This window comes from Dendropsophus ebraccatus, chromosome 7, assembly GCF_027789765.1.
Source record: "Dendropsophus ebraccatus isolate aDenEbr1 chromosome 7, aDenEbr1.pat, whole genome shotgun sequence".
NCBI classification, from domain to species: domain Eukaryota; kingdom Metazoa; phylum Chordata; class Amphibia; order Anura; family Hylidae; genus Dendropsophus; species Dendropsophus ebraccatus.
In genome coordinates, this window is record NC_091460.1 from 146,518,703 (window position 1) to 146,533,075 (window position 14,373).

Below are 14,373 nucleotides of genomic sequence, written 5' to 3' on the forward strand. Positions count from 1 at the left end.
CCGGGTCATACACAAACAGCTGTGTAATAAGAGCGGCTGGAGGTGACGTGTATCCCCCGCGTCTGTCCCCGGTGCCGGTCCGCAGGTGAGGAGGCTGTACGGTGTGCGGGCTCCCGGGCTCTGCTACTACAGGGCTGCGCTCTCCGGGGCCGCTGATAGGCGCCCGCTGATTGGCTGAGGAGATGACAGCTCAGCGCTCAGGCCCCGCCCCCCGCCAGGGCCCCGGGACCATTCATAAAACTAAGCGAGTCCCGCACCCGTGCTGACAGTCAGCGAGAGCCGGGCGGGCGCCACAAGCCGGTGCCACCCCTGCCAGCCTGGGCCTACACTTGTGAGGATGCGTGCCCCCCTGCCCCTGTGACCGCTCACCTCTCGCATTGGATCCCTCAGCGTACTGCGACCCCCCGGTGTACAGCCCGGACCTGTGCCCCAACATGATCGCCGCCCAGGCCAAGCTGGTCTACCAGCTCAACAAGTACTACACGGAGCGCTGCCAGGCCCGGAAGGCGGCCATCGCCAAGACCATCCGCGAGGTGTGTAAGGTGGTGTCCGACGTGCTGAAGGAGGTGGAGGTGCAGGAGCCGCGCTTCATCAGCTCCCTCACCGAGATAGACGCCCGCTACGAGGGCCTGGAGGTCGTCTCCCCCACGGAGTTCGAGGTGGTCCTCTACCTCAACCAGATGGGGGTCTTCAACTTCGTGGACGACGGTTCCCTGCCGGGCTGCGCGGTGCTGAAGCTGAGTGACGGCCGTAAGCGGAGCATGTCCCTGTGGGTGGAGTTCATCACGGCCTCCGGTTACCTGTCCGCCAGGAAGATCCGCTCCCGCTTCCAGACGCTCGTGGCCCAGGCGGTGGACAAGTGCAGCTACCGGGACGTGGTGAAGATGATCGCGGACACGAGTGAGGTGCGGCTGCGGATCCGGGAGCGGTACGTGGTGCAGATCACACCCGCCTTCAAGTGCACCGGGATCTGGCCCCGCAGCGCGGCACAGTGGCCCCTGCCGCACATCCCCTGGCCGGGCCCCAACCGGGTGGCGGAGGTCAAGGCGGAGGGCTTCAACCTGCTCTCCAAGGAGTGCTACTCCCTGACCGGCAAGCAGAGCTCCGCCGAGAGCGACGCCTGGGTGCTGCAGTTCGCCGAGGCCGAGAACCGGCTGCTGCTCGGGGGCTGCCGCAACAAGTGCCTGTCCGTGCTCAAGACCCTCCGGGACCGGCACCTGGAGCTGCCCGGGCAGCCGCTCAACAACTACCACATGAAGACGCTGCTGCTGTACGAGTGCGAGAAGCACCCGCGGGAGACGGACTGGGACGAGGCGTGCCTGGGGGACCGGCTGAACGGCATCCTGCTGCAGCTCATCTCCTGCCTGCAGTGCCGCCGCTGCCCGCACTACTTCCTGCCCAACCTCGACCTCTTCCAGGGGAAGCCGCACTCTGCGCTAGAGAGCGCCGCCAAGCAGACATGGAGGCTGGCCCGGGAGATCCTCACCAACCCCAAGAGCCTGGACAAGCTCTAGGAGCCGGGACATTGCAGCAGCTAGAGGCCTCCAGGAGCCGGGACATTGCAGCAGCTAGAGGCCTCCAGGAGCCGGGACATTGCAGCAGCTAGAGGCCTCCAGGAGCCGGGACATTGCAGCAGCTAGAGGCCTCCAGGAGCCGGGACATTGCAGCAGCTAGAGGCCTCCAGGAGCCGGGACATTGCAGCAGCTAGAGGCCTCCAGGAGCCGGGGTGCGCTCTAGGAGCCGGGACATTGCAGCAGCTAGAGGCCTCTAGGAGCCGGGACATTGCAGCAGCTAGAGGCCTCCAGGAGCCGGGACATTGCAGCAGCTAGAGGCCTCCAGGAGCCGGGTGCGCTCTAGGAGCCGGGACATTGCAGCAGCCAGGGGCCTCCAGGAGCCGGGGTGCGCTCTAGGAGCCGGGACATTGCAGCAGCCAGGGGCCTCCAGGAGCCCATAGCTGCCACTTAATGCACTTGCAGATCGGACAATTGGGGACAGTGGTCACTCAGCAATAACCTCTCAGCGGGACCTGCTCTCTACATTGCACATTAGGGACATGGGGGGGGGGGGCATCCAGACTTTGTATTTATTGTCCCCTGATGACGCTACAGACACTGAGTGCACGGATCCGGAGTGTCCCTTATAAAGGGGACCCCCCTCTTCTTTAGAGAGGGGATATGTGGTTGCACAGGAGGAGGGGGGGGGGGGGCCCTCTTCCTTCCAGACAATGTGAATCCAGTCCCAGGAAGCGATCGGACTTAGAGGTACATGCCATATAAGATGATGGAGCTTCTCTGATTTGTATTTTGCCTGAATGTCACTAAGTGATCAGAAAAGTATTTAAGCTTTATTATTCTTATTCTAATTCTGTGTATAATACCAGTGCCAAGGCTGTGCCCAGCAGCTTCACCTCCAAATACTGACTAATAAAGACCTCCAAGATGAGCAGTGCTGTCCTGTCTGTTACCCCGGGGGCAACTGCTCCTCCGTTATTACCGGGATTTACACGTCACATTATAGCCGCCATACTACAATGATTATCTATCTATCTATCTCCTATCTATCTATCTATCTATCTATCTCTCTCCTATCTCTCTATCTCTCTCCTATCTCTCTATCTCTCTCCTATCTCTCTATCTATCTATCTCTCTATCTATCTCTCTATCTATCTCCTATCTATCTATCTCCTATCTATCTATCTCCTATCTATCTATCTATCTCCTATCTATCTATCTATCTCCTATCTATCTCCTATCTATCTCCTATCTATCTCCTATCTATCTCCTATCTATCTCCTATCTATCTCCTATCTATCTCCTATCTATCTATCTATCTATCTATCTATCTATCTCCTTATCTCCTATCTATCTCCTATCTATCTATCTCCTATCTATCTATCTCCTATCTATCTATCTCCTATCTATCTATCTCCTATCTATCTATCTCCTATCTATCTATCTCCTATCTATCTATCTCCTATCTATCTATCTCCTATCTATCTATCTCCTATCTATCTATCTCCTATCTATCTATCTCCTATCTATCTATCTCCTATCTATCTATCTCCTATCTATCTATCTCCTATCTATCTATCTCCTATCTATCTATCTCCTATCTATCTATCTCCTATCTATCTATCTCCTATCTATCTATCTCCTATCTATCTATCTCCTATCTATCTATCTCCTATCTATCTATCTCCTATCTATCTATCTCCTATCTATCTATCTATATATTATCTATCTATCTATATATTATCTATCTATCTATATATTATCTATCTATCTATATATTATCTATCTATCTATCTATCTATCTCCTATCTATCTATCTATCTATCTATCGCCTATCTCCTATCTATCTATCTATCTCCTATCTATCTATCTATCTATCTATCTATCTATCTATCTATCTATCTATCTATCTATCTATCTATCTATCTATCTATCTATCTATCTATCTCTGAGATAAGTCGCTGTTTTCACGGTTTATATATATAGCACACTAGAATACACACGCCTCGTTATCCGGTAATTTCCCGTTGTACACCGGACACCGGACTATAGTATTTGTCACCGATCCTTGTAGATTTGGTAGTGACAGATGATGTAGTGACAGGCGGCTTCTGTTTCCTTGTACAAACAATACGCACAATGTGAACTGTGAACACAACCCTCCCCGATCTCTCTGTATCTCCGCACACTCAGCTCTCTATTCCATCAGCTCTCTATTTTCCATGACTATTAATAGGGATATCTGGGTTTTATAATATATGTTATTCGGTTATTAAGTTAAAAAATCTGTCACATTTGTAAATATTTTGTAACAATCTGTATACTAGAATATATATATATATATATATATATATATATATATATATACACACACACACATATATATCTATATACACACACATGATGTATACTATTGGCGACTCCTATACTGTGGAAGGGTTTCTGGAGTGAGAGCCGGCCGGTCCCTGGAGGACTACAAGTACTGTGCGGCCCAGAGCAGGGGAATAGACCAATAACCCGGCACAGTACAGGAGAGGTCTGGTGGAGGTCTGGGCAGACATCCCATCCATCACCCCCGGCCTGGGCAGACATCCCATCCATCACCCCCGGCTCCCCTAAGCTGAGGTCACTTCTCTTACCTTGGGATCGATTTTCTTAAAGTTGGAATCATCCTCATCCACCTCAAAGTAGACTTCAAAGGAGGTGACAGACAGGGTCCCCCTGACCACCACCGAGGGGGCTATCAGCTGGGCCGGGGTACTCAGGCTGACCGGACCTACCGGGAGAGACACCATTACTATAAGGAGACGAGTCCTGTATATACTGTATATAGCACAATAGTATAGCATAATACAGAGGTGACAGCATCACAGGGAATATACAGCCCATGTGTACCAGACATCGCACTGTGTGTGTGTATGTGTATATATATATATATATATATATATATATATATATATATATATATATACATATATATTTACACACAGGCACCTATTTAATATTAATGCACATTTGAACATTTCTGCAAATAAATACTGTAATATCTTCACAGAACAACAAGTAGCTGAAACAAAGTAACCAGATACTATACACACTATATATACACAGGGATGGCTGTCACAGTATATAATGTATACCATAATACATGGCTGCAGCGATTATACCGAATATAATTTACTTCGTACGAGCAATTCTATAGCAATTCACGGTATAGACTAGACGAGCATAATATATATATATATACACACACACACACACATATATATACATGCAGGGTGCCCAGCTGTAAGGGTCTATAGCTACACACGTAGATACATAGTGCTCCCATATAGCTACACACGTACATACATAGTGCTCCCATATAGCTACACACGTAGATACATAGTGCTCCCATATAGCTGCACACGTACATACATAGTGCTCCCATATAGCTACACACGTAGATACATAGTGCTCCCATATAGCTGCACACGTACATACATAGTGCTCCCATATAGCTACACACGTACATACATAGTGCTCCCATATAGCTACACACGTAGATACATAGTGCTCCCATATAGCTGCACACGTACATACATAGTGCTCCCATATAGCTACACACGTAGATACATAGTGCTCCCATATAGCTGCACACGTACATACATAGTGCTCCCATATAGCTACACACGTACATACATAGTGCTCCCATATAGCTACACACGTACATACATAGTGCTCCCATATAGCTACACACGTAGATACATAGTGCTCCCATATAGCTGCACACGTACATACATAGTGCTCCCATATAGCTACACACGTAGATACATAGTGCTCCCATATAGCTACACACGTAGATACATAGTGCTCCCATATAACTACACACACGGACCTGTATATCTGTATAGTGGCATCAACTGTGCGCAGTCACCTAATATACAGCGATAAACACAAGGACATACACAACAACACCATCTATACTGTACAACAGTCTCATATATGCATACATTATAAGGCTGGGTTCACACTACGTATATTTCAGTCAGTATTGTGGTCCTCATATTGCAACCAAAACCAGGAGTGGATTAAAAACATAGAAAGGATCTGATCACACACTGGTGAAATTGAGTGGATGGCCGCCATATAACAGTAAATAACGGCCATTATTTCAATATAACAGCCGTTGTTTTAAAATAACAGCAAATATTTGCCATTATATGACGGCCATCCACTCAATTACAACATTATGTGAACAGAGCCTTTCTGTGTTTTTTATCCACTCCTGGTTTTGGTTGCAATATGAGGACCACAATACTGACTGAAATATATGTAGTGTGAACCCAGCCTTATATTTCTGTATATCCTGCTAGAACATTATAGGTTGAGTCTTTATCTATATATATTTATTACGTATCTCTATTTATATATATTTAATATGAGACTGTCTTACACACACACACACATACACACACACACACACACACACACACACACACACACACACACGGTTAAAACTAATATAATAATATAGAGCTGCACACATGTAGTTATATAATATATTTTCTGTAATCTGACAATATAGCTGCACACCTCCCAATACAAGACCCGTGTGTGTGTGTGTGTGTGTATTATATATATATATATATATATATATATATATATATATATATATATATATATATGTATGTATGTATATATATAAATTTTGTGTGTGTGCGCGCGCACGCACAGCCTCCTGGGTATATACCCCTATAGGACAGCCTCCTGGGTATACACCCCTATAGCACAGCCTCCTGGGTATACGCCCCTATAGCACAGCCTCCTGGGTATATACCCCTATAGGACAGCCTCCTGGGTATACACCCCTATAGCACAGCCTCCTGGGTATACGCCCCTATAGCACAGCCTCCTGGGTATATACCCCTATAGGACAGCCTCCTGGGTATACACCCCTATAGCACAGCCTCCTGGGTATACGCCCCTATAGCACAGCCTCCTGGGTATATACCCCTATAGGACAGCCTCCTGGGTATACACCCCTATAGCACAGCCTCCTGGGTATACGCCCCTATAGCACAGCCTCCTGGGTATATACCCCTATAGGACAGCCTCCTGGGTATACACCCCTATAGCACAGCCTCCTGGGTATACGCCCCTATAGCACAGCCTCCTGGGTATATACCCCTATAGCACAGCCTCCTGGGTATACGCCCCTATAGCACAGCCTCCTGGGTATACACCCCTATAGAACAGCCTCCTGGGTATACACCCCTATAGCACAGCCTCCTGGGTATACGCCCCTATAGCACAGCCTCCTGAGTGTATACCTCTATAGCACAGCCTCCTGAGTGTATACCCCTATAGCACAGCCTCCTGGGTATACACTCCTATAGCACAGCCTCCTGGGTATACGCCCCTATAGCACAGCCTCCTGGGTGTATGCCCCTATAGCACAGCCTCCTGGGTGTATGCCCCTATAGCACAGCCTCCTGGGTATATACCCCTATAGAACAGCCTCCTGGGTATATACCCCTATAGGACAGCCTCCTGGGTATACACCCCTATAGCACAGCCTCCTGGGTATACGCCCCTATAGCACAGCCTCCTGGGTATATACCCCTATAGGACAGCCTCCTGGGTATACACCCCTATAGCACAGCCTCCTGGGTATACGCCCCTATAGCACAGCCTCCTGGGTATATACCCCTATAGGACAGCCTCCTGGGTATACACCCCTATAGCACAGCCTCCTGGGTATACGCCCCTATAGCACAGCCGCCTGGGTATATACCCCTATAGGACAGCCTCCTGGGTATACACCCCTATAGCACAGCCTCCTGGGTATACGCCCCTATAGCACAGCCTCCTGAGTGTATACCCCTATAGCACAGCCTCCTGGGTATACACTCCTATAGCACAGGTCCTGGGTATACGCCCCTATAGCACAGCCTCCTGGGTGTATGCCCCTATAGCACAGCCTCCTGGGTGTATGCCCCTATAGCACAGCCTCCTGGGTGTATGCCCCTATAGAACAGCCTCCTGGGTAGATGGCTCAATAGCACAGCCTCCTGAGTGTATACCCCTATAGCACAGCCGCCTGGGTGTATACCCCTATAGCACAGCCTCCTGGGTATATACCCCTATAGCACAGCCTCCTGAGTGTATACCCCTATAGCACAGCCGCCTGGGTGTATACCCCTATAGCACAGCCTCCTGGGTATATACCCCTATAGAACAGCCTCCTGGGTAGATGGCCCAATAGCACAGCCTACTGAGTGTATACCCCTATAGCACAGCCGCCTGGGTGTATACCCCTATAGCCGCCATATTGATCCCCCACTACATGAGTGACACGGACACTCGGGATAATATACTGAGGGACGGGCAGCACAGGGGCTGGTAATGATTTCGGTGAATTACTGCCAAAGAATTTCAGATGACTTGTCATTTCCATCGATTGTTGGACGGGTGAGTGTCTTTAATCTGCCATCAATCTTCATGTGTGCCAGGAGGACAATGAGGAGGATTCTCTGCCCTTATTCCCATAGGCCCCGGCTGCTGCTGCTGCTGCTGGTACATTGTGTGTGCAGATGGGCAGCAGATACACAGCAATGATTTCCCACAGCTCCTACTCACAGATGAGGGAAATCAGCAGCAATGTGTATAACATAGAGGCCAGAGGCAGAAGAACACCCTGACATTCAATTACAGGAGGGAGGGGGGGGGGGCAGGCTGATCCATGGGGGGGCAGCAAGAGGCAGGGGCAGGCTGATCCATGGGGGGGCAGCAAGAGGCAGGGGCAGGCTGATCCATGCGGGGGCAGCAAGAGGCAGGGGCAGGCTGATCCAAGAGGGAAGGGAGGGGGGCTGCACGAGGCAGGGGCAGCCTGATCCAAGAGGGGAGAGGGGGGGGGGGGCTGTAAAAGAGGCAGGGGCAGCCTGATGCAAGAGGGGGGGGGCTGTAAAAGAGGCAGGGGCAGCCTGATCCAAGGGGGGGGGGTTCAAAAGGCAGGGGCAGCCTGATCCAAGAGGGGAGGAGGGGCTGCAAGAGGCCGGGGCAGCCTGATCCAAGAGGGGAGAGAGGGGGGGGGGGCTGTAAAAGAGGCAGGGGCAGCCTGATCCAAGAGGGGAGGGGGCTGTAAAAGAGGCAGGGGCAGCCTGATCCAAGAGGGGAGGGGGCTGTAAAAGAGGCAGGGGCAGCCTGATCCAAGAGGGGAGAGGGGGGGGGGGGCTGTAAAAGAGGCCGGGGCAGCCTGATCCAAGAGGGGAGAGGGGGGGGGGGCTGTAAAAGAGGCAGGGGCAGCCTGATCCAAGGGGGGAGAGGGGGGGGCTGTAAAAGAGGCAGGGGCAGCCTGATCCAAGGGGGAAGGGGGGCTGCAAGAGGCAGGGGCAGCCTGATCCAAGAGGGGAGGGGGGCTGCAAGAGGGGGCAGCCTGATCCAAGAGGGGAGAGAGGGGGGGCTGTAAAAGAGTCAGGGGCAGCCTGATCAAAGGGGAGAGAGGGGGGGGGGCTGTAAAAGAGGCAGGGGCAGCCTTATCCAAGGGGGGGGGGGGGTTCAAAAGGCAGGGGCAGCCTGATCCAAGAGGGGAGGGCAGCTGACAATTTACACTTAATTTCCAAGCCCCATCACTTTATTATTGAGGATTACCTCTTAATCCTATTGCCATTGTCAGGATTATGTAATTAAACCCCTGTCACCTCTATTACTGGATCACTGGATTCCTCTGGATACATCAACAAAGGGAAAAGCCATGTGTCCTATAATACTGAACTAAAGAAATCCCATGGGCAATAATCTGTTTCACAACAAATATGTGTTCTAGTTAATAATAATAATAATAATAATAATAATAATAATATTTTATTTCAACAACAACAGTACTATTAATATAAACTCCACTGACAGGGCAGCAGCAGCTTTTCCTTTAACCCAGTGACTACAAACCATATACATAATATATCTGATCAAATATAATATAATAGGGATGATCTATGTGCAGGAACAATAGAGTGGCTTCATATATAACTATTGTTGCCAGGAAATCTCCTACTTTATAATATGGCTGATACAAGTAATAACCTGGCGTGTGACTATTTTTTTAACTTTTGACATAATTTATTCTTTAATTCATTATTCAAAAAATAAATAAATAAAAATTATTAATGCTGAAATATTGTAATGCTGATGCTGTATACAAGGGCCTCAGTGTGCTCAGTCAGTCCAGTCCAGAGAATCCATTACATTACATGCTATTATCTGCACACACATAATAGTCACTTCCTCCTGTCCTAGGATACTATACATATTGTCCTCACACTGCACATCCCCTCAGCTGCTTGCTTTATTCATTGTCAATGAATTTTAAGTTGCAGTATGGCGAGCCCCACACTTCTCTCTGGAGGACTGAATTCAATGGCTTCTAGAGACCCCGCAGTAGGGGGGCTGCAGCCCGGTGGGGGTGGGGCTGCTGCTGTCTATTCATAAGAATTTACAGGTGATTATTATAACCAGGTACGTGGGTTTAAATCAGAAAAATAAAAATAAATGATTTTATTGATTTATTTTTTAAAATTTAAATGCAACATATGGTTCACTGTAATGTCTCCTGCACATGGCACTTAGCATTACTCTATCACAGAGGAAAGTGCTGCTGTCCTGTATGTAATATCTGATATCTAAAAATACTAAACTGAAGATTATGGATAAATCTATCACTAATAATATTGTTGTATATAAGGCACGGCAGGCCCTGAGAGCTAAGAAACATGAGGAGGGGATCCAGAGGTAGATTCTAGTGGAATACATGGGACAGTTCTGCAATTATTAGTTTATAAATGTCCCATGTAATATTAGAAATATTTTTTAATTTAATTTTTATTAGTTTTCGAATTTTTTACAAAAAAGAAGTCCTATGATAGGCCTAAACAATAACAGTAATAGAAACAGTAAGATGTGTGTGTATATATATATATATATATATATATATATATATATATATATATACCAGCCAATACAAGATAAATGGACTTAATATTTCTCTAAGTGAGCAATTAAATCAATAAACAAAATTATTTCGCATAGGGCGATGAGGTCCATTGTATATACAATTATCGTGTCTTAGATTTACATTTCAGAATGATGTGAATGTAACACTGTATATTGTGAACCCTGAGTGCACATCCCCCGTGAGTCAGTGCCATATATGCCATTTGGTTACATATATGCTAATTACAGACTAAATTGCCAACTAGGCGATCTGTGAAAGGATGAGATCTCTGCCAGTCTAACACAGACACATGATCTGATACTGTCTGTACTGTCTGAATGGCTGTCCAGGTTCACACCCTTATCACACTGGGCCATAGAGACCACCTAGTTGTCAACATATTTATTATTTAGCATATAGAGATTGTGAGGAAAAGGGTTTAGAGCCAGTACAAAAAAAAAAAAAAAATCTGCAATCAGGTGGTGAGGACAACCAATAGCTGTCAGCTTTACTTTTTGGTGAACATAAGTCCTATTTAAATAAATAAATGGCTGCTCATAAATAATAATGGGTTGTAGTTTTGTGCAGCCCTCCTACCATACATACATCTCCTCTATGTTACCTGACTGACCTGACCAAGTCATATTCATTGCTAAAGAGCACAATGTGATTGTCCTTAGAGAATACACTGCCCTGAGTGAGGCCGCAGCCTCCATTAGTATCACACACAGAGGGGAATAATTACTGGGAATCACTGTTGTATACCCTACAGCAACCAATCAGAGCTTCACTTTGTGTGTTTTACTTTTGGAAAATGAAAGTGGAGTTTCTACTTTTTGCAAAAAAAAAAAAAGAAACACCACCTCCCCCTGCCCCCCGCAAAAAAATCCTAAAACCTTACTTTCATGAGAAAAAACTTCCATCTCCCCACATAGCATGTAGTCAGAGATTTCTCATACATAAAAGCCGCTGATCACCGGCTATGAGAGTAACCGCAGATCTTCAGGCATGAAATCTGCAACAAGTAAGGCACTTGTTATTAAACTCTAAGGGTGTTATTTACAGCATTTTTTTTTTTTTTTGGGTGGGGGGTGTTATTCAAAGCCAAATTTGGCGTACAGATGTTTGCTATTACTTTACAGAAGTTTTGTTTCATTTACAGATTTTTTTTTTTGTTTTTCTTTCTCCATAGACCTCAGCAGGGTTGTATTTATGCTTAAAAAATAACACACACATATAGGCTGTGTTCACATTACATCTTTTTTAGGCAAAATAACGTCTGTGAATAATGTTCTTGAACACAGACGGCCGGATTGTAAAATAATTAGCCGTCATTTTGCCTAAAAAAAATGTTGTGTGAACACAGCCTCACACACTACAAATAACCACCATTAAGTATAGAAAAGTGTGTGTGTGTGTATAATATATATATATATATATATATATATATATATATATATATATATATATATATGTTTTCTTTCCCCTGCACATTTGTTCTTTTTTTGTAAGGATGGGTTTACATATATAAGTTTCCATTAGTTGCCACAAGTTGCTCTCATCAGTTTGCAATTTTTTTCCAAGTATGTATTCCTGTCCTTTTCAATGGAATTTGCGGGGGAGCGCACAGGGCGGCTATATACTAATTGGGGGAGCTCACAGAGGGCTATATACTACAAGAGCAGGGCGCACAGGGGGGCTATATGGGAGGGGGAGAGCGCACATGGGGGGGCTATATACTACTGGGGAGAGCACACAGCAGGGCTATATACTACTGGGGAGAGCACACAGCAGGGCTATATACTACTGGGGGAGAGCGGACCGGGAAGCTAAATACTACTGGGGGGGGGGCAACAGGGGGAGCTATATACTACTGGAGGAGCAACAGGGGGGCTATATACTACTGGGGAACCAAGGGGGGGACTATAGGGGAGGGGGAAAGCACACAGGGGGAGAGATATGTTTAATTTGTGCTATTTGCCTGAACGCCGGATGCCAGAGCCGAACGACATGCATCCTGCCCAGCGAGGCACTATATTCGATTGAATTGGTGCGGCGCCGAATCACCGAAGCGGTGGTCCGTCAGGACGCTGCAAGATGCGTCCTAACGCACCCACGGTCCGGCGATGTGGCAGCCACTATTTCACCGCCGCACATTTTGAACGATCCCATTGAAAACAATGTGATCAGTTCAATGATGCGTTTCCCTCGAGGCGCTTTTCTCCTGCGCCGGAGGGAAACGCCGCCGCACCTCCGGATATATGTAAACCCGGCCTGACATCCCCTAAAAAAATTTGGGAGCAAAAATAAATATAAGACACTTATTTTCATGGGAAACATGATTTTATATTTTTATATATATTTTTATATATATATATATATATATATATATATATATATATATATATATATATGTACTTTGTTGCAGTGAATGCCTGATCACACTGTGAATCACAGTGGAGAGGGACAAATAATGAAATAATGTGGTTATAGGATGTAATGATATATGGAATGGAAATATTAAAAGAAATGGGTTACTGATTAGGTTTCATAAAGGTGAATGTCTACTATAGTGCATTTTTCTATTGTTGGAAAATCACATGAAGAATGGATGTGGTCTAAAGGAGGAAGAAAATTCTATAAGAAAATCTATTCAAAGTACAGCCAGAAAGCAGTGCAAGTGTTGGTGCAAATCTTTTTCTGCCTTTTAGCTTATAGTTAATATATTCAGACAATTTCACTCCATTTATTTTTTCATTTTATACTGGCGTAATAAACAACGAGGGACACAGGCTAACAAGTAAGCGGCACAGACCAGCAGTGGAAGCAGTAACATCACATCGGCAGAGTTGGCTTTCAATGTACCTGTCACATTCTCCAAGTCCTTCTCCTCTAATGATGATAGGGTGTCATCATCCCCTTCCAGAAGGCTATCGCTCTCAGAGATCGGTCCTCCTGTCATTTGGCTCTTGATTGATTGTTTTCCTTTCACAATGACGTTTTCTTCTGGATCTACAAGGAAAGTAAAGAAATCAGTAAGTGTGATCACATGATGTAGTAACAGCACCTGCAACCAAAATCTGTACATTTCTAGGATAAACACAACACGTTCACACAACCAATGTCTTCGGCCGTTATTTAAAATTCAAAATAATATTTAGCATGTTCCAATGTCCGTCATTGCAGTAATGGCCGTTGGAACATTATTCTAGTTCAAAGTCAAAGATGGCCCCTAAAAGGTTCATTGATTCTAAAACAAAGGAAAGTGAAATATAAACTACTACGTATAAAACAATGGCTGCTGTTTGTGCAATAACGGACACAAATCAATAACACAACATAAATTTGATGGGTGCTGCGAACAGCGGACGTTATTTTATACACTGTGTGAACTGATGGCTGTTGTTTCCATAGACCTCAATGGAAATCAATTAAGACCGAAAACTACGGCAGTTATTTTAAATGAATATTAATAGAGTGTGTTAACATGGCCGTAAAAAATAAGTCTTTAACCGGACAGCTCGAGATGTACACGGCCTTATCTGCTGTTCCACACTGACAGTACAATACAAAGAGTCATCTCTGACAGCCGTGAGGCCTGCATGGCATACTTTCTATCAGGAGGCGTTAGTATACCCCCCCCCCCTCGTGAGAACACTTGTCTTTACATAAATAAAACTCCCCAAAGCGCCGCGGCTGCTCCGCGAGGAGGAGAGCCCCTAACACACCTCGAAATGAAACACCATTCCAGTTTGTCAAGGTAGCATATGTGCAACATTTTGCAATTGTTCAACCTGAGCCGAGAAAGCTCTTGTCATGGAAAATCTGCAGCTTATTGATATTTGGAATGGTTTTCCTGTAATTAACTCCCCCTGGAGGATTTTAAGTTTG

General features: G+C 46.2%; 2 protein-coding genes across 5 annotated transcripts in view; one reads left to right on the forward strand and one right to left on the reverse strand.

Moving 5' to 3' along the window:
• The window catches only part of LRBA (LPS responsive beige-like anchor protein), a 384,885-nt gene that overhangs the window by 168,310 nt on the left and 202,202 nt on the right, over positions 1 to 14,373 (reverse strand). For all 4 annotated transcript variants that reach the window (XM_069978673.1, XM_069978676.1, XM_069978675.1 and 1 more), the window contains 2 exons: positions 13,348 to 13,494; positions 4,151 to 4,287 (listed from right to left, as the gene is read on the reverse strand). In XM_069978673.1, the coding sequence (XP_069834774.1) occupies positions 4,151 to 4,287; positions 13,348 to 13,494 (284 nt within the window). The remainder of the gene's footprint in view (positions 1 to 4,150; positions 4,288 to 13,347; positions 13,495 to 14,373) is intronic.
• MAB21L2 (mab-21 like 2) lies at positions 250 to 2,470 on the forward strand. The gene has a single exon (XM_069976889.1). The coding sequence runs from the start codon at positions 435 to 437 to the stop codon at positions 1,512 to 1,514; it is 1,080 nt and encodes a 359-aa protein (XP_069832990.1). The 5' UTR covers positions 250 to 434; the 3' UTR covers positions 1,515 to 2,470.

Excerpts from the sequence above, each read along its gene's own strand:
- MAB21L2 (XM_069976889.1), top strand. The coding sequence starts at position 435 with ATGATCGCCGCCCAGGCCAAGCTGGTCTACCAGCTCAACAAGTACTAC.